Genomic DNA, 20,172 nt, shown 5'->3' with positions numbered 1-20,172 from the left:
CGTTATTGATGGTTTCAATGAACCAGCTTTGGTTGCAGTGATCTTTCTCCTGTTTTCCTGTTTCCTGTTTCACTGACATCTGCTCATTATTATTTCCTACTGCTGCTTACATTAAGTCCAATTTGCTCTTCTTTTTCTTTCTTAAGGTAGAAGCTTAGATTGTTGATTTGAAAGCTTTCTTTTTTTTCTTATCTAAGCATTTAAAACTACATACTTCCCACTAAGCACTGCTTTTGTTGTGTCCCACAAATTTTGATGTTTTTATTTTCAGTGAGTTCAAAAGATTTCCTCACCTCCCTTGTGATTTCCCCTTGGATCCATGAGTTATTTAGGTCCTAGAATTCACAGTGGGCATCCCTGTGAGTCCACACAGGCGGGCCTTCCTGCGCTTTACAGAGGCCTCACAGTATTCCAACACAATATTCCATAATTTATCTAACTACTCCCTTCCTGGTGAACGTTTAGGTTATTTCCAGTTAAATTACTTTTGATGACCTCTTTAAAAAGGGACGGCAGGCAGCTCTCAGTGAGACCTGAGAGCTCAAAGGCCTGACGGGCTTTGCCCCACAGGGTCCAGAGCCTGCAGAGCACCCGGGCTGCTCACGACGCCTTCTATAGTGGCCGCGACCGCCTGCTGCAGTTCCTGTCCCACATCCCCAGCTACGAGCCCCAGGAGACAGACGGCCTCGGCCAGATGGAGACCAAACTGAACAACCAGAAGGTGAGAAGGCCACTTCCGCGTTCACAGGAGGATGGTCACAAGGCGGGTCTGAGGTTAGCAAGCCCCTTCATGGACGGGGGCCTGGCAGCGGTCCTGGCCAGGCAGGCTCCCAGCACCCGAGTCTCTGACAACAAGGACGGGGTCTCCCTCACCTCTCCGTCCTCAGTGCCCGGTACAGGGCCTGGCCCAGAGTGGACACTCCGTGCAAGCCAGCTAAATAAGCAAATAGCTACAGGGACACAGGGGAGCCCTCGGGGAAAAACCCATTTCCAAAGCCCAGAGTGCTGGCTCCCCAGGAGGCAGCAGGGCCTTGGGGTGAAGGACGAGGAACAGGAAGCCCAACAGCCTGGTCTCAAATCCTGCTCCCATCCCCATTAGCCATGTGCCCACGGGCCAGTCACTGCGCAGCACTGTGCCTGGGTTTCCCCGTTCATAAACAGGAGGTGAGGACGGTGCCTACCTCACAGGATGTTGGGAGATTCAGTGAGATAATCTAAGAAAGATACTAGAACAGTGCCTGACATTTCGATGCACTCAGTAAACACAACTTTCCTGCCAAAGATGATTATCTTCTTGGCCCTTCTTCACAGGGCCTTAGAATTGCCTTTTGTAACAAACAAATGTAAACAGGGAAGCCATTCCTTATACTTTGTGCTATGGAAGAATTCCAGACTCCAAGGAATCCAGCTACTCTATCTAGGTTTTGGATTTTTTTTTTAATTTTTGGTTTTCAAAGTCTCTGTTGTTTTACAGAACCTGCTAGATGAGATAGCAAGAAGGGAAGAGGAAGTACAGAAAGTCTACGCCCACTCCCAGCAGTACCAGCAAGCTGTCAAGGTGAGACGTGACACCCTGCCCAGAGTGTAAAGCAGCAGGGCCTCTTCCCACCAGCTGGTCTGGCGGGGTGTCCTCAGGCACTGCTGGCGGCCACGCAAACCGGCACAGGCCTTTGGGAAACAAGATGGTACTGGGCATCGAATACCAGAAAAGGATTTTCTACTGTAAAGCAGTAACTGGGGGAATTTATCCTAAAGGAAATAATATGAAATAATAATAATGTGGGATTAACAAAATCATTGTACAACAGAATTATTTACAATAGCAAAACAGACAAACTAGAAATAACCTAAATGTCCAACAGCAGAGGAACAGCTAGTAAATTATCACCTGACCACACAATGGATGTTAAAGTCATCAAACTGATCCACAGGAGAATTAGGAGGAGGCAACATGAGAAAAGCCATAACTCTAATGGTACAGAGTTCAATGAAGAAAGCAGAATGCCGTAGTCTCTAGGCCAGGGAAGGCCTGGAAGGAGCATGCTCTGGGGACGGAGGGGGATTGTGGGCCTACTTTTTCTCGTCGCACATGTTATTCAGGGATGTAGGTACGTACCACTGATGGATCTATGGTTATCAAAATCTCCTGGCAGGCAGAACAGGGTGTGGCTGAGCAGAAGACCTTTGCAGTCAGCTGGAAGGGGCACAAGAACATTTTGGTCTCACCTGCTCTTGTCTGCCCTCTGCCACGTCTGTCTCACGCAGGACTACGAGTTGGAAGCAGAGAAACTCAGGTCCCTCCTTGACTTGGAGAATGGAAGAAGCAGCCACATGAGCAAGAGGGCCAGGCTCCAGTCCCCTGCCACCAAAGTGAGGGAAGAGGTGAGCTCTGCAGGCCAGGCCTTCTCGGGGTTCCCTCGCTCCAGAGAGCACGGCATGCAGGCCTCAGAGACGCACACACAATAGGGAAACTGGCCCAAGAGCCCTCCTGGGTGCCAACAGGTTCAGTAAGAGGAGATAACTTATTCTGGGGTGGTGACATGGATATGCCTAGAAAGACAGCCTGCTGGGTTTATCTGAGCCAGAGCCACGGACTCCCCCTGCTCCCCCTAAGTAAGTACACACACACAGAGGGCCGATGTTATCAGCTCCTTCCATACACGAACACGTTAAGGCTCAGAGACAGACCTGCTCAAGGTCACTTGCTGGGGGTTTAGGCTTCTGACTCAAAATCCAGTTTTCTCTCCTATAGATGAGACTGTAGTAGAACTCCAGGTAGGAAGGGGCAAGAAGGTTCCCTCTCTCCCCAAATGCCAGACTTTGCAAACACCATCCAGCTTACCTTCGCTTAGCCTGTTGACTCCTATCTGCTCTCCTGTAGGAAACGGCTCTTGCTGCCAAGTTCACGGAAGTTAATGCCATCAACAGACAGAGGCTGCAGAATCTGGAGTTTGCTCTGAATCTCCTGAGACAGGTAATGGATCTCAGTAAGGCATTCTATTCAAAACTTTCCCAAGAGCTGCGAAATAAGACTCATTGTGCCTCAGAGAAACAGTCTGTGAACCAGTGGGCATGTCCCCCTGCGAACAGGGTTGGGTGGCGCCAGTGCAGACGCCAGCCCACGCCTGTGCCCCTGTGGACGTGAGTCCAACCTACATGTCCCATCCCTCAAACATTTGCTGAGTACCCAGAAAAAGGTAACTTATTTTTAAAAGCCCAAAACGTTAACGACAACACTGTAATAGTTAAGAAAGTGGAAGCAACTCAGTATTCACCAGCAATGGGTGTGCGACTGAGCCAGGGTCTGTCCACACAATGGAAAATGACGAAGCTGTCACACGACGAGGTAGCACTCTCTGTGCCGCTGCAGATTCTCTCATAAGTGCAACAAGCAGGGAACAGAACAGGCAACACCGTTAGTGTGGAAAAAATAAATATGTGTCACATGCAAAAATATACGTGTCTCAAAGGTGACAGTATCCTGTACGAACAGGACCAGCGGTGACAGACAGCCTCTGCTTCACACTCTTCTGTGGTTTTAAAATATTTTCCCAGATGCATTTAAACTAGTTGTTTTACCATTTTCAAAAGGAGGCCTAGGACTCTAGCGAACCCGGCACTGAGGGGGTCCCCTAGGGACCACAGGACAAGCAGTCTGACCTCTGGTGGGTGGCCAGGTGGGGTCGGGCCATGCAAAGTCCGGCATTAACCCTGCGCTATCTTCTCCTTCCCAGCAGGCTGAGGCAGGCATGAGCCATGAGGCCCTGCCCAGGGGCAAGCTGGGCTCCGAAGTAGAGGAGACGTGGAAGATTCAGAGGGAGCTGGATGAGGAGGCGGAGCGGAGGCAGCAGCTGGAGAATGAGGTCAGGAGCGCCCAGGAGGAGATCCGGACCCTGCAGAACCAGAGCCCACAGGAAGCAGTGGTGAGGAAGGTGCTCAAGAAGGTGCCAGACCCCACGCTGGAGGAGAGCTTCCGGCAGACGCAGCAGACCCTGGTGGAGGAGCAGTGCAAGAACCAGCTGCTGCAGAAGGAGCTGGAGGCGCTGCAGCTGCGGCTGTGCGCCCTGGAGCAGGAGGCCAGGGATGGCGGGCAGGAGTACATGGTCAAGGAGGTTCTGCGCATCGAGCCGGACCAAACCCAGGCCAACGAGGTCCTGAGGCTGCGGGAGGAGCTGGAGGAGCTGCAGCGGCAGAAGGGCACCCGGGAGGCAGAGGTGCTCCTCCTGCAGCAGCGCATCGCAGCCCTGGCCCAGGAGAAGAACCAGGTGCGGGAGAAGGTCACCGAGAAGGATGTGGTGAAACTGCAGAATGACCCCCAGCTGGAGGCAGAGTTCCGGAAGCTGCAGGAGGACCAGCAACGGGAGCATCAGCTCAGGGAGAAGCAGGAGGAGGAGCTGAGCTTCCTCCAGGACAAGCTGAAGAGGCTGGAGAAGGAGCGGGCCATGGCTGAGAGCAAGATCATCATCAAGGAGGTGCTCAAGGTGGAAAAGGATGTGGCAACCGAGAGGGAGGTGGGTGACCTCAAACGCCAGTATGAGGACGAGGCCGCCAAGGCTCGTGCCAACAAGAGGGAGAAAACGGGGCTGCTCCGAAAGATCTGGGCCTTGGAGGAGGAAAATGCCAAAGTGGTCGTGCAGGAAAAAGTGCGGGAGATCGTCCGGCCAGACCCCAAGGCAGAGAGTGAGGTGGCCAACCTCCGCCTGGAGCTGGTCGAGCAGGAGTGCAAGTACCGGGGGGCCGAGGAGCAGCTGAAGAGCTACCAGAGCGAGCTGGAGGTGCTCCGGAGGCGGGGCCCCCAGGTGGAGGTCAAGGAAGTGACGAAGGAGATCATCAAGTACAAGACTGACCCCGAGATGGAGAAAGAGCTTCAGAGGCTCAGGGAGGAGATCATCGACAAGACCAGACTCATCGAAAGGTGTGACCTGGAGATCTACCAGCTGAAGCAGGAGATCCAGTCCCTGAAAGAGGCCAAACCCCAGGTGCAGACCAAGGAGGTGGTCCAGGAGATCCTGCAGTTCCAGGAAGACCCCCAGACCAAAGAGGAAGTGGAGTCTCTGAGGGCCCAGCTGTCACAGGAGCAGAAGAAGCAAGTGGATCTGGAAATAGAGAGGGCGTCCCAGGAGGAAAAAATCAAACAGAAGGAGGAGGAGCTTTCCCAGGTGAAGGAGAAGATGGTCCAGCAGGAGGTCGTGAGGTACGAGGAGGAGCCGGGCCTGCAGGCCGAGGTGAACGCCTTCACCGAGAGCATCGACGCGGAGCTGCAGCAGATCGATGGCCTCCGCGGGGAGCTGCAGCAGCTACAGCGCAGGCGAGCGGAGCTGGAGTGCCAGCTGGAAGAGCTGGAGCGCGAGCGGCAGACACGCAGGGAGGCCGAGCTGGAGGTACAGCACCTGAAGCAGCGGCTGGCCCAGCTGGAGGAGGGGGAGGCCCGGGAAAAGGTGACCCTCAAGCAGAAGGTGGTGCTGCAGCAGGACCCCCAGCAGGCCCGGGAGCACACCCTGCTCGCGCTGCAGCTGGAGGAAGAGCGGCACCGGCGGCAGGTCCTGGAGCATGAGCTCAAGACCCTGAAGAAAAAGCTGGAGCACCTAGAGAAGATGGAGGTCAAGGAGAAGGTGGTCCTCTCCAAGAGCATCCAGGTGGAGAGAGGTGACACCGAGCAGGAGATTCAGAGGCTAAAGAGCAGATTGGAGGCGGAGAGCCAGAGCAAGAGGGAGCTGGACGCGGAGGTGAGCCAGCTGGAGGCCAAGCTGTCGGAGCTGGAGTTCTGTAACTCCAAGTCATCCAAGGAGCTGGATTTCTTGAGGGAAGAGAACCACAAACTGCAGCTGGAGCGGCAGAGCCTGCAGCTCGAGGCCCGCAGGCTCCAGTCCGAAATCGAGATGGCGGTGGCGGAGACGCAGGGCCTAAGGAGCATGCCGGTGGCGGCAGACCCTGGGGCGCAGCTCGACTGCCGCCTCCGGTCCCTGGAGCAGGAGCTGGATGACCTCAGGCAGCTCTCTAGAGACAAAGACCTGGAGATCGACGAGCTGCAGCGACGCCTGGGCTCTGTGGCCATCAAGCGGGAACAAAGGGAGAACCACCTGCGGCGCTCCATCGTGGTCATCGACCCCGACTCGGGCCGCGAGCTGTCCCCAGAGGAAGCCCACCGGGCTGGCCTCATCGACTGGAACATGTTTGTGAAACTCAGGAGCCAGGAGTGCGACTGGGAGGAAATCTCCGTCAAGGGTCCCAACGGGGAGTCCTCTGTGATCCATGACAGGAAGTCTGGCAAGAAGTTCTCCATCGAAGAGGCCCTACAGAACGGAAGACTGACCCCTGCCCAGTACGACCGCTACATCAACAAGGATATGTCCATCCAGGAGCTGGCCGTCCTAGTGTCCGGGGAGAAGTAGGCACGGCCCCACCTTCACCTTCCTGGAAGCAGATGTTGGCTCTCTCCTGCCCAGTACTCTCCTTGGTATCTTTCCTCCCTGGCCCCGTGCAGCTCCTAATCCGTGCAGAACCCCGTGTGTCCCCCCAGCTGCTCAGAGCACAGCTCAACCACAAGCGGGACAGGCACCTGCTGAACCGTCATCCAACCAGGTGAGTGACCTGCTTCATCTCCCGATGATTCAAACCCGCAGTGCCCTTCGTCTTTCTCCTTTTCCCACACAGTCCCATAAACAGACTCCTTCCAGGTGTGATACCTGGAAGCAACTGAAAACTGCGAAAGCACACGACGACCAACAACTGGGGTGGACAAGCCCACTCCATGCAGCACTGACCTCCACACCCCAGCACGGGAAACTCTAGGGCAGAAAGGCCTCCCTGCTTCAGCAAAGCAACAGCTCCCCAGGCCTGCAACCTGCATTCACACCCCTCGGGATTCTGGCTCAGCCGACTCTTCATCAGAGGCCTTCTGGGGAGACGGATCTGGGCTCTATGCCAGAAAAGGCGCAAAGAAACCAGAACAGCATCTGACCCTGGTGCTCGAATGAAGCTTAACTGTCAAGCCATACTGTCCCAAGAAAACGCACCATCGGGGAATGTTTCACATTTTGAAATTAAAGTACTTTCCTAGTGGACTGTGTTGCTGTTAGCCTTAGATTTGGTGCCTAGTCCTGCTTATTATCTCACTGCCATTAGTAAACTCCACAGTTGATTTTCTACCAAACAAATTTCGGGTCCTCTGTATCTCACGTATTATGTAAGAAAATGGGAAGTAATAGGGAACTCTATTTATAGTGCAAAAATAAACACCTGGTGGCTTGATTCTAATATCATGGTGTGTTTCTTCCTCTTTTGCATGTGAGGCTTAGTCTCCAACACCCTCTTGGCTTTTAGCCAAAATGAATGTTCCCTACATACCAGCTCCTATGGGAGAAAGAATTACTTGCAAATATGGTAAAAGGAAATAAATGAGAAATGATGTTTTGGAAACCTTGAAACAATTTATTGGGTGGTTTTATACAAGATTAACAATTTCCACACCACCCCCAACACCAACATAGTCGCTGCATGAAAGCCACAGCCCTTTCACACCCAAGAAACGCCGGCAAGAAAAGCCCTGCTCGTGGCCCACGAGCCCGCTCCGCCAACAGACCTGCCTTGCCGTGGCTCTTTAAGTCATTCACTCTTTCGTTACCACAAATAAAGCATCAACAAGGAAAAGAAACCTCATAAACTCCCCATCAAAGAAACGTTTCCCTGAGGCAAGAGGCATCACTAGATTCCTAAGAATGAGGGTATCCTGCTCCAGCCGCACACTCAGTGGTGCTCGGGGAGGAGGGAGCACTGCAGGGAAGGGAACCAGGGTGTTCTCCTGCTGCTCAGCGTTCACGGACGGCCTCTGCGCGGCTCTGAGCTCAGCAATACAAATCTCTTCTTTGGCTCTTTTGCTACTACCTAAGACTATTCTGTAAACTGGAAACCCAAGTTGCAAAAAATAGATATAATAAAGGGATAAGGAATCCACTTAGCCCAATGTGAAACACATGTTGGTTTTTATGTAAAAAAGAGCACAGGCCTGGCCGACTAGCTGGCAGAGGTCTTGCTCCCCCTGGAAACCAAGCAAACTCTGTGTGAATCGTGAGTTACCAAGCATTGTAACCTGGGAGTCAGGAACCAAGAGAGCTGCCCGTGTCTCCACACAGGCGTACATTCTGAGGAGGCTGTTTACTCTCAACGTATCAGAAATCACTTAGCTAGAGCAGTCAGTTCAGACTTCACAGGACAGGCAAGTGCCGTAAAAATCTTTGTGAAGCAGCCACTGGGTGAGTGGGAACAGTGGGATGACTTGAGCTCCGGGTAACTGTCCCAATCTGTCTCTGACGTGCTCTCCAAGCTCGTCAGCATGTCACCCTGAAGTCAATGCATAGCCCTGCTGCCTGGAAAGCCAGGACCTCCAGGCCTGCTTCTACATGGCAGATGCTTCACAGAGGCCTGTTCCTGCAGCTCTGCCTGAGAATAGTTTTTAAATAAACTGGAATGTCTACCTGCGACTTAGAACCCCTCATATCCTTGGCCCTCGAAGAGATGAAGAAGGGCTCTGGGGCTCTGCAGTCCACCTGTATGAACTCTGGAAAAACAAAGTGGGGGCCCTGGCTGAACTGGGACCTGGGATTTGTGGGCCCAGATGACCTTCAAGTCAGGACGGCACAGATTATGATGTGCAACCATAAAAAACTCAAACTATGTCTTAAATACAGACATATCTTTAAAAAAGGTCTTCATCTGAGATCCACTCAGAGGGCTGAATGGATGTGTGTCTAATTCTGCTCCACCATAAAGGCACTGGAATTATGTTTTCCTAGGAACAACATGACTTGCGAAGAATAGTCCCATTCTATCCAATGCATTTAATGGTAAGGATGAAAACTGAGCCAAAAATAAGTGTCTTTAAAAATCCTACCACAATTGTTGAATCTACAAAGGTCTTTTCTCTAAAAGAGCTTCATTGTCATGTTCAGTGGAGAGACGGGCCCCCACGATGAGCACACATTGGGTGTATTTTTCAAAGAACAAGGTACATCTCCCAGCTGTGATGTTACCTGGGTTTGTCCTGTTGAGCACACAGCCTGAGGATGGACGGACACCGTGACCATCCAGGGAGCCCACTGTGGCCAGAAGGAGCCCCGACCAGTAGGGTGCCATGAGGTACTCTGACCAAATGTGAGGGGGTCGGGCAGATGTGAAGCACAGGTGCGCCGCGCCACCTGCTCTGCCCCGCCACCAGAGCTCTGAACACGACCCGGCGCGCTCCCCAGCCTAGCGCTGCCCCTCCGACGATTGTCTGCAACAGAGCGAGAGGCCTGGAGCACCAGGCTGGTCAGGGCCTCCAGAGAAGCACGGGGCTGCTCGCCTAACTGAAGGCACATCACACATGCCAAGAGACGCTCCACTTAGCACTCACGCCTTCTCCAGAAGAAAATCAATGGCAGAAAGAGCATAGTTATTATCCGACTTCCGAGACCTACTCGTTCAGCTTCCAGCCTTTCCCTTGAAAGTCACAATTTCCGTGGCACACTGGGCCCTTTCCCATGAAGCTGAGAAGCATCTGAAAAAGAGTAAGCAAAAACAGAGCGTAAGATTTTCAGGATCTCTGATTCCCTTAAGGCAGCAGTAACCAAACCTCAAGGGGATCACTTCTTAAATAGCAAAAGCCCCTGAACACTGAATGTTCTAAGGCTCAAAGGAGCTGGACACGCTGGCAGGTTATCTGAGTGTGCTGCTCCTTGCAGTGGTGCAGAGTGCTGCGCACTGGGAGGGCAGCTGCTGGCTGAGCACCGTGTTCACAGAACCGCGGCTCTGCTGTGCAACACGGGCCACTCCAGTTCTCAGCCACAGCTGTCATCCCCAGGCAGAGCCGGACTCCATAGTGAGGACTGAAAAGCACAGTGAGCATCCACACCATCAAAGACACTCAGGTCCTAAAAGGACAAGCTCAAAGGCACTAGCATTCTGAGTCCACGTGGGAAAGAAAGCAAAGCAGATACAAGTCACAGCTGGAACAAGCAGACAGCTTTTCACTGACAATCACTCAGTGTAATCCTACAACGCAAAGAATGTCTAAAAGAGAGATATTCAAATAGCCTGTTTTAGCATAGATGCTTTTCAGATAGCATTTCAACACCCAGCGGAAAAACAGGTAGGAAATGGTACAAGAAAACGCTTTTCCCTTTTTTGCTGAAAATACCACAGATCAATGGTCACGTTTTCAATGGCTCTTCAATTATTTTCTGTTTGAAAGAGTGTTCCGGAAAGCAGAGAAAGTGCAATCTTTCAGCAGCCACAAGCTCTCGCCTGGACGGCTCTGTGACCACCAGCTTGCGGAATGAGTCCCTGCATCTGACTGCTTCTCCAGAGGAAAACGGAGTAACTGCTGATACAGGCTTAGCACCCCCGTTTCTTTCTCTGAGAAAGCAACATTTCCATCTTGGGGATTTACAGTCCATTCTTGCACCCAGCTGGCCTCTGGCAGTCACTATGAACGTGTCAGCCTCAGGACACAGGGCCAGGGACCCACGGCACATCTGGAGGCGGACACGGGACCAAAGCTCTCAGCACGGCAGGTCCCAGGCACATCCAGCTGGGCAGCTCCCCGCCTTACATCTACCCAGGACCCGTCCACCAGGGCTACCCAGGCTCGGCTTCCTCAAGAATGGCTCTCCCTTGAGCAATGTAGCCCCCAGGTCGTTTCTGGAACAGGTCTAGAGCAGTAAGAAGAGCAGCAGGCCAAAACAGAGATCCCGTGAGGGTTCCCAGCAGTACTGCATTACGTGTGCCTAAGGGCCAAGGTCCCAGGACAGGGCAAGGCAGACCACTCACTGTGCAGGTGCTGGCTCAGGGCCGTCTTCTCACAGCTATGAACCTAGGGCCGTAGGCCAGTCCCTTTCTGAAAGGCACTGCTCTATGGAGAGGAGACCCAGGGAATGCTGCCTCAGTCACGTCGTGATCCCAAATCTCTGCGTTGACACCTGGACTGAAGAGAAAGCTGCTCCTCTCCTGGACACATGCTGACATCAGGGAAAAGGGTCCCTCCCGAAGCCTTGCCACTGTCACCTGCTGCTGCTACTTGGACTTTCCCTTTTACTTAAACTAAATTTAGAGTCTTCTGTTAGCTGGTACCCCCTAGAAGGGGTAGCAGTGTGAACCTAAAGGCCGGTAGTGCCCCAACTAGCCCTTGGGAAATCAGCACCATTACCCCTCTAGTTTTTGTTAATTAAAGAGAAAATGCTGAGCTATGGGTGGGGAACTCCTCAGCCATGATGCCTGTGGCCATCATGACTTCCTCTGTGATCACAGAGGGCAAGGCTGACCCGGGAGATGTCACAGCGGTAGACAGAGCCTGTGTCCCTCAGTCTGAGTACCCACAGAGCCGAGCCTCAGAGGACAAACCCACACAACATGACAACGAGAGGCAGACACTTACGTCCTTGGCAGCAGACAAGGCCTCTGATGGGGGAGGGGAATGGCCCACAGTGCGTGTGGCCCTCTGACCACCTGGAAATTACCTGGCAGACTCTGTGGGATGTGGGTAGACACGGCAGCGTGTGGGAGAGGTGCTCCGCGGGGCGGGCTGGAGTGCAAGCCAGCCAGGAGACCTGAGAGGAAACAGGAAGGGAGAGAAGAACAAAGCACACACATTGAAGACAGGAGTGGAAAGCAGCCTCGGTGCTCCAGAGCCCCAGGCGACCTACTGCACTGGTTCTGGATGGAAACCCCAAGGGGGTGGCTCAGCAGGGTCCCCGGGAAGGCTGCCCACGATTACACACCAGACAAACACAGGAACCCAGCACATAACAACAGAACCTGTGGGTCACACAGAGGCACTGGGGCACCTTCTTTACCTCCAGTGTGGGGAGGAAGGAGACACTTACTGTGGCCGAGGCCGTGGTGGAACGTCCCAGGGGCAGGGCCTGTGACGATGGCATCCTTGGAGACCCCTGCTTTAGCGGAGGAGTCAGCGCTAAAGGAGATTACGTGGAGGGGGAGCTGGGAGATAATTCCCAAGGGGTTCGAGTTCAAGGCCCCAGGCAGCTTTGGGCTGCCTGCCTTGTAGGATGAAGACAGTAGATTTAAGGGTGAGGAGCTGGTCAGCAGCACAGCCCCACTCGTTCCTTTCTGGGGAGGAAGCACACAAAGGGATCAGCACTCCAGCCCCATACAGAGCTCACTCACAAACCAAACCTGTTAGCATACCTGGGGGGACACATGCACATAAGCCACCCCTTGTAAAGGAACACCCTCCACTGCGGCCCCAAAGGGAGGAGGAAGACAGTCTCTGTGAACTGGCATGGAAGGGCTCCCAGAACAGAGTTCATTTTAAAATGCAGGTGTTAAATATGCCTTCCTTGTGCAAGAAAGAAAAGGAAGGATACCCACAAATATAAGTATATAGGAATATGTGTACGTGTATACTTATATCCATAAAACATACACACACACACATTTGTAAGTATTAATCTTTGTTTTTAGAAAGAAACAGGAAAAACCTGGAAACTAAGGAACAGTTACAGGGGGTGTGTAGGAGGAGGGCACAGGTCAGCGAAACTTTGCTCAACACACCTTTCTATAGTTTTGTCCTTTGCAACCACATGGTTGTCTTATATATTGGAAAAATGGAGAAAAAAATAAGCTCGCTCTCATTTTCCCAACCTGCATCCAAACTTCTTGTAATCACCTACAGGCAAACCTCATAAACCACTGGACTCTGTCAAATCGCCTTTGTCTGACCTACAGAGTCTTTCCAAACCCAATCAAAGGATCATTCTTAGAAGGTACTGATCTTCCTAGGGCATGAATATCTCCACATAACTAATGATCTGAGAGACAGTATGCATTTCATTTACTTGTTTGGAGAGATGGACAGGCAGGAGGCTATGAAAGGAAAGTTTTCTAGCTCATTCTATGCCATCCAGATCCATAGCCTCCCTGCAAACATGGTGCTGACAAAGTCCTTTCCCTCCATTCGTCCTCCCAAGGAGAAGTTTCAGGCTCTGCCTGGGAGTCCTGCCACCAGAAAAGTAGAAACCTGGAAACAGGAAGCCCAGTCCTCCTTCCAATTTCCGGGCTCTGTTCCTACCTGACCTTCAGTGTCAGATCTCACTCTCTGACCACAGCAAGGCCAGCAGCCCTGCCCACAAGGCCCACGAGGGGAGGGCTGCTTCAAGGTACTCACTGGCAAGGAGGTAGACGATGTCACGCTGCTCACCGCACTGGGCTTCAGGGAGGAGGTGAGTAACTTGGCCACTCCCTGGGTCCCCCCACTAGAATCTCCATTTGGACCACCTGGAGGGGCCACCAGGGTCAACTTCTGGGAAATAGGTGGTTTTTTCACTGCAGAGCCTGGGATGGGTCGGCTGGCGGACTGTCCTGTGGAAGGAGGCTGCACAGCAGGGAGCAAGTTCCCAGAAGCAGAGCTCTGGACTGGTGCTCCTCCAGAGGAAGAGCTGCCAGAAGAAACCCCGTGCTTGGAGATAGAGCCAGCAAAGGGACTGTTCTTGTAAGACGGCCCTGAAGAGCTGGCTGAGTGCTGTTTTGCTGGATGGCTCAGGGCAGTGGAGGACGAGGCTGGGGTCTTATGAGAGCTGCTGCTGGAGGCTGGTGTGCCTCCTGAAGACACTGGCGTGGAAGGATGGAAGCTCTGGCTTTTGGTAGCTGTCTTGACGAGCTGGAGGAGGGAACGGTGACACTGAGGGGAGGCAGGCTTTGGGCCCTGAAGCTTACTGACAAACGGAGCTGGGGGGGTGAAGCTCTTCTGCTGTTGAGTGCCTGCATGAAAGACTTTGACCTGGGGGCTGGGCACAGGAGCCCCTGCCTGGGGTGCGTGAGACGTCCGTGGCAAACTATGGTGCTTTGCTTTGGACTGCTGCACTTCTGGCAGGCCCTTGCTGAGGGGAGCCTGACAGGACAGTTCTTTGTAGCCAGAACTCTCCGGTTTTTTCTCCTGAGAGGACTGCCCCAGTGCCAGAGCCTGTTCAGCCAGAAAATTGAGGGGTGACTGCAGAGAGCTAGAGGGTGGTGGGGCAGAAGAAGGGTTGGGCTTCGGAAAGTTCCTTTTTTCTTCTGTACATAAAACACCTGCGACTTTCTCTGCAGGCACTTTTGAGGGTGCAGGCAGTGTGAACTCAGAGCTCCCGCTGGCTCTGCTATTCAGTGCAGCCAGTTCCTTGGACACAGCCTCCAATGAGGAGGCCGAATTACGGATCAAGTCTCCATCCAACGAGTCCTCCACGTTGATAGGAGCAGGATTAGCAAGGCTGCCAGATGCCTGGGATGAGAGCTCCCTGTTTGCAGCCCCAATGCTCAGGCCTCCTCCCAGGTGTTCTGAAGGCAAAGCAAGGGGGCTGCCAATCTGGCCTGATGGGACGGAAACCTTTTTATCAGGCTTAGTCGATGATTCCTAAAGGAAAGCAGAAAGGCCGATGTTTACAAATGTCCAAAGATGCCAACACTGGCCCTGCTGACAGGACATACGCATGAGAATACAAGACAAAGCAGCGGGCTTTCCTGTGTGATCACAAAGCCAGGGAAGAAAGGAGCAGGTGCCAGGCATGCGTGAACTTGGAAATGCCGCAACCCCGCCACCCTCTGCCCACGCCTGGGGCTGGGGCTGGGCTGACCCAGGCATGCACACACACCTCCACAGGGAAACTCTTCGCTCTGTTTCTGAAAAACTACAAGACTCGAGCAAAGAGATGTTCTCCCTATTGGCCCTCACACTACCTCAATGCTCCTAGCCACAATCAGAGAATGACATGGGGCAGGGGAACTGCCTTAGTTTTCTTTCCCTCCTTGGTTTCCCTGGCACCTGTCTCCTCCGTGGGCTCAGGAACGGCGTCTGTCCTGTCACTCCCGCCTCCCAAGCACTTGGTGCAGTGTGTCTTAAGGATGTTGGAGGAGCTCAACAGACTCTTAGGAATAACTGATCTGCATGCTTGTTCCCTCGGACTGTTCAGGTATGGTGAAGTGCACTACAAAGCCTCAGGAACTGGCAAGAATTTTGGTGAAATGGCAATTTTTACTACATTGAGATCTCTGCCACATCAAAGTCATCTCACAGTCTCTAGTTTCCAACCGTCACACTCCCCTCTGCGTCTGCTAGTCAACTGGACAAAGCCTCCCGCCCTGCCTGGTGCAGATCCAGGCTCACCTGCTCTTCACTAGGATGGTGCTCTTCCATAAGAGGTTAGGACAATTCACAATGTGACACTTTCACATTTGCAAGAGCTCATCACTCCTCAGAGGGCTGTCAGGAGGACCTCACATGACCCTGCAACGACCCCAGGAACTGACCAGGTGGGTGCTGTTTCCTAGAACTGGGGCTGAAGGGCACTAGTGGCCCGACTCGGGTCTCTGCCCTGTCGACCCCAGGCCACTCCTGTGGGCCAGGCTGCCTCTTGGTACAACCTAATCCCAAAGAGCTATCTACAAGACCAGCAAAGTTCAATGAGCTGCCAGGAGCATGGCTGCAGAGAGATGAGAAAAGATGACATGTGACCTGGGCAGGCTGACTCACCTTCATCTTCATTTTGGAAGAGGCCATTACTTTCTTCTTGGCCCTGTTCAAAGGAATGAACACAGGAAAGGTTCAGAGGAGATCCACGAAGGAGATAAAAATGCCAGTAGTCCTGACAAGTGAAAACACTGAGACACTCACAGGATTGACGTCAGGTGCCCGTGGCCTCGTCTGCTCTCCTTAAACAGAGTCCTGGAACAAACAGAGAACACTGGGAAGTCTGCACAAGCCCCCTGAAAGCAGACTCTGCTTCCAGAGCCTCGTCACCTCCCTGGTACTCAGTGGCTGTCACTCATTAAATGTCAGTGGGCTGGTGAGAGGGCCTTAGTAGCTGCACTGGCCACCTGAAAGCCAAGGAGCTAGAATTCACCAAAACAAGCTATGGGTCTGCCCCCAAACCTCTCACAGTGATTTTTCCCTAAAGTCACGAGCACTTTCCTTACTGCCTATTCTCATCTCTCTCCAAAAGTAAAAATGTGAAGTGACCCATGGCATTATCTTTTCCCAGAGAAACAACAAAAATTTCTTTATGCCCTCCCCTATGTACCTTCAGGAGTCCAATCTGTAAGTGACAAGAGCAATTCTATTTAAAGGGACACTGAGACAAGAAAAGGCCTGCCCAACCAAGAACACTCACTAGCTCCAAGGGGAGGGTCCTGGGAACACAGCTGATTAGGAAGCACCAGGAATGGTCTGCCCACCTGGACAACATTACACTGGCAGAATCCATCTGACGGAACTATTCGGTAACTCTAGAGGCTGTTCAAAGCTTACAACTTCCAGGGGAAGACTTAGATGAGTAAACTGTGGTTAATTTCAGGTCTCAACATAGTAGCAGCTGCCCATCCCCCACCCAGCGGCCTGTGCAAGTATTCCTGGAGCAGCTTGCACACAGCTTGTGGAAACAAGCGTGGGCAAAAAGGACCCTGGTCTCCAGAGATAAGGGATCTGTGCTCTGATGGCTGATCACTGCTTCTGATCACAGAGGTGGGAGGTGCACACAGCTGTTGTTGCACCTCAGGCTGAAGTGACTGCCAGGGGATTTAAAGGGCTGGCACCACCTTTTAACCTCCTTTTTCTGATTTTCCCCTTTCTGGTGTCAGACATTAAAAAAAAAAAAAAAAAAAAAAAAAAAACTACCTACATGGGAAAAATTAGAAAGTGACTGCGTGTACCAGCAAAAGTTCAGAAATGACCTAAGAGTAACACATTAAGTTCACACATCAGGCTGATCCTCAACACAGCGACAGCCTACAACAACAACAACCACCAATAAGCAAAAACAGTATATAAAAAAAAGCAATCCCTATGTAAGTGGGAGAATCTGATTTCCAGAGTTACCACAATATTAGATTCAAATGTCTGGTGTTCAACAAAAACTCACAAGGCATACAAACAAACAGGAAATATGGCCTGCTCAAAGGAGAAGAAACAAATCAACAGAAATTGTCCCTGAAAAAGACCAAATGGCAGCACGGAGCAACTAAGCCCGTGTGCTACAACTGCTGAGCCTGCGCTCTAGAGCCCGTGAGCCACACTACAGAGCCTGCGTGCTGCAACTACTGAAGCCCACGCACTTAGAGCCCATGCTCTGCAATGAGAGAAGCCCCAGCAACGAGAAGCCCGCACACCACAATGAAGAGTAGCCCCCACTCGCCACAACTATAGAAAGCCCTTGCACAGCAACGAAGACCCAATGCAGCCAAAAATAAATAAATAAAATTAATTTTTTAAAAGAAGACCAAATGGCAGATACACTAGACAAAAACAACTGTATTAAAGATGCTCAAAGAACTAAAGAAAGATGTGGAGAAAGTCAAGAAAATAACATGTGAACAAAATGGAAATATCCATAAAGAGACAGGAAACCTGAAAAGAAACCAAAAAGAAATTCTGGAGCTGAAAAGTATAGTAACTGAAGTGAAAAATTCAGTAGAGGGTACTTCCCTGGTGGTCCAGTGGTAAAGAATCCACCTTCCAATGCAGGGGATGCAGGTTTGATCCCTGATTGGGGAACTAAGATCCCACATGCCACGGGGCAACTAAGGCCACGTGCCACAACTAATGAGCATGCAAGCCGCAACTAGAGAGCCCGCATGCCACAACTACAGAGCCCACGTGCTCTGGAGCCTGTGCGCCACAAATAGAGAGCCTGTGTGCTGCAACTACTGAGCCTGCTCGCCACAACTAGAGAGAAGCCCATGGTGCATCAAAGATCTTGTGTACCTCAAAGAACATCCCACGTGCTGCAACTAAGACCCAATGCAGCCAAAAATAAAATAAATAAAACAAATAAATATTAAAAAAAAAAATTCAGGGCTTCCCTGGTGGCGCAGTGGTTAAGAATCCGCCTACCAATGCAAGGGACACAGGTTCGAGCCCTGGTCCGGGAAGATCCCACATGCCACAGAGCAACTAAGCCCATGCACCACAACTACTGAGCCTGCACTCTAGAGCCCGTGAGCCACAACTACTGAGCCCACACGCCTAGAGCCTGTGCTCCGCAACAAGAGGAACCACTGCAGTGAGAAGCCTGCACACCGCAACAAAAGAGTAGCCCCCGCTCACCACAACTAGAGAAAGCCCACACACAGCAACGAAGACCCAACGCAGCCAAAAATAAATTAATTAATTAATTAACAAAAAAAATTCAGTAGAGGGATTCAAAGGCAGTTTTGAGCAGGCAGAAAAAAGAAACAGTGAACGTGAAACAGGACAATGAAGATTATGGAGTTTGAGAAACAGAAAGAAAAGACTGAAGAGAAGTGAACAGAGTCAAGGGAACGGTGGGACAGCATCAAGCAGACAAGCACACACCAGCACAGCATGGACATCCCAGAAGGAAGACAGAGAAAGGGGCACAGAGAATAGTGAAGAAATAATGGCTGAAAACTTTCCAAATGTGAAAACAAACAATGTAAGTGTAAATACATGAATATAAACATCCAAGAAGCTTAAAAAACTCCAAGTAAGATGAACTCAAAAAGACCCACACCAAAACACATGATAATCAAACTTTCAAAAGCCAGAGGCAAAGAGAGAATATTGAAAGCACCCAGATATTATTGAATCATCACACACAGGGATCCTCAACAAGATTATCAGCAGATTTCTCATCAGAAACTCTGAAGACCAGAAGACAGTGGGCTGATATATTCAAAGTACTAAAAGAAAAATACTGTCAACCAAGAATCCTATATCTGACAAAACTGACCTTCAAGAGTGGGGGAGATAAAATCAACTATACTTCAATTAAAAAAAAAGTGGGGGACAAATTAAGACATTCCCAGATAGATAAAAGCTGAAGGAGTTCATGATCAAAAACTTACCCTGTAGGGCTTCCCTGGTGGCGCAGTGGTTAAGAATCTGCCTGCCAATGCAGGGGACAGGGGTTTAAGCCTTGGTCCGGGAAGATCCCACATGCCATGGAGCAACTATGCCCATGCGCCACAACTACTGAGCCTGTGCTCTAGAGCCCGCAAGCCACAACTACTGAGCCCGCGTGCCACATCTATTGAAGCCCGCGTGCCTAGAGCCCGTGCTCCGCAACAAGAGAAGCGACCACAATCAGGAGCCCGCACACCGCAAGGAAGAGTAGCCCCCACTCACCACAACTAGAGAAAGCCTGCGTGCAGCAACAAAGACCAACACAGCCAAAAGTAAAAATAAATAAAATAAATAAATTTATAAAAAAAAAAAAAACTTACCCTGTAAGAAATGCTCAAAGGTCCTAAAGGTGAAATGAAAGGACACCAGACAGCACCTCAAAGCTACATGCACAAATAAAGATCTCAAAAAGGTGAATACATGACCATTAGAAAAGCTAGTGTTATAACAACAATAGTTTGTAACCACACTTTTTGTTTTCTACATCATTTAAGAGAATAATACATTTCAAGAAAAAAAATTCATTTAAGGGACTTCCCTGGTGGTACAGTGGTTAAGAATCTACCTTCCAATGGAGGGGACACAGGTTCGATCCCTAGTGGGGGAACTAAGATCCCACATGCCACAGGGCAACTAAGCCAGCATGCTGCAACTACTGAGCCCGTGCGCCTCAACTAGACAGCCCGCGTGCCACAAACTACAAAGCCCACGTGCTCTGGAGCCTGCGTGCCACAACTAGAGAGAAGCCCACACGCCACAACTAGAGAAATGCCCTCGTGCTGCAACAAACAGCCCGCGTGCCACGAGGATCCAGTGTGCTGCAACTAAGACCCGATGCAGCCAATAAATAAAATATTTTTTTAAAAAAATTAGTTTAAAAGCTATTATTACTGTAACTTTGGTTTGTAACTCCACATCTTGTCTTCTACAAAACTTAGGAGGCATTTAAAAAACTATTAGTTTATATTTTGGGGCACACAATGTATAAAAATGTACTTCTGTGACAGCAGCAGAGCTGTTAAGGGGGCAGAGTTTTTTGTTATGTTGATCAACTTACAGAAGTAAGTCCCTTCTTACCAGTGATTACTTTAAATGTAAATGATTCAACACTCCAATCAAAAGACAGGGACTGGCAGAAAAGATAAAACGCATGATCTAACTATATGCTATCTACAAGAGCCAAAGACCTGGGACTTCCCTGGTGGCGCAGTGGTTAAAAATCCACCTGCCAATGCAGGGAACATGGGTTCGATCCCTAGTCCGGGAAGATTCCACATGCCATGGAG

The 20,172-nt window shown here is 51.1% G+C and overlaps 2 protein-coding genes across 7 annotated transcripts in view; one reads left to right on the top strand and one right to left on the bottom strand.

Annotated features, from left to right (window-relative positions):
* Positions 1 to 7,257, top strand: part of PPL (periplakin) — a 43,340-nt gene extending 36,083 nt beyond the window's left edge. For both annotated transcript variants that reach the window (XM_060123157.1, XM_060123156.1), the window contains exons 18-22: positions 571 to 721; positions 1,475 to 1,558; positions 2,266 to 2,382; positions 2,882 to 2,974; positions 3,735 to 7,257. In XM_060123157.1, coding sequence (XP_059979140.1) covers positions 571 to 721; positions 1,475 to 1,558; positions 2,266 to 2,382; positions 2,882 to 2,974; positions 3,735 to 6,392 — 3,103 coding nt within the window. In that variant the 3' untranslated portion in view covers positions 6,393 to 7,257. The remainder of the gene's footprint in view (positions 1 to 570; positions 722 to 1,474; positions 1,559 to 2,265; positions 2,383 to 2,881; positions 2,975 to 3,734) is intronic.
* The window catches only part of UBN1 (ubinuclein 1), a 48,697-nt gene that overhangs the window by 4,050 nt on the left and 24,475 nt on the right, over positions 1 to 20,172 (bottom strand). For 2 of the 5 annotated variants that reach the window (XM_060123158.1, XM_060123159.1), the window contains 6 exons: positions 15,641 to 15,691; positions 15,500 to 15,542; positions 13,160 to 14,383; positions 11,859 to 12,102; positions 11,411 to 11,582; positions 7,411 to 9,535 (listed from right to left, as the gene is read on the bottom strand). In XM_060123158.1, coding sequence (XP_059979141.1) covers positions 9,460 to 9,535; positions 11,411 to 11,582; positions 11,859 to 12,102; positions 13,160 to 14,383; positions 15,500 to 15,542; positions 15,641 to 15,691 — 1,810 coding nt within the window. In that variant the 3' untranslated portion in view covers positions 7,411 to 9,459. Of the gene's footprint in view, positions 1 to 2,226; positions 2,360 to 2,842; positions 2,966 to 7,410; positions 9,536 to 11,410; positions 11,583 to 11,858; positions 12,103 to 13,159; positions 14,384 to 15,499; positions 15,543 to 15,640; positions 15,692 to 20,172 lie in introns of those variants that run through there. The other 3 variants (XR_009535307.1, XM_060123160.1, XM_060123161.1) reach the window with 3 other exon arrangements.

This window comes from Lagenorhynchus albirostris, chromosome 15 (assembly GCF_949774975.1).
Source record: "Lagenorhynchus albirostris chromosome 15, mLagAlb1.1, whole genome shotgun sequence".
Lineage (NCBI taxonomy): Eukaryota > Metazoa > Chordata > Mammalia > Artiodactyla > Delphinidae > Lagenorhynchus > Lagenorhynchus albirostris.
The sequence above is the reverse complement of the archived record's forward strand: the minus strand, read 5'-3'. Positions and strand labels throughout refer to the sequence as shown.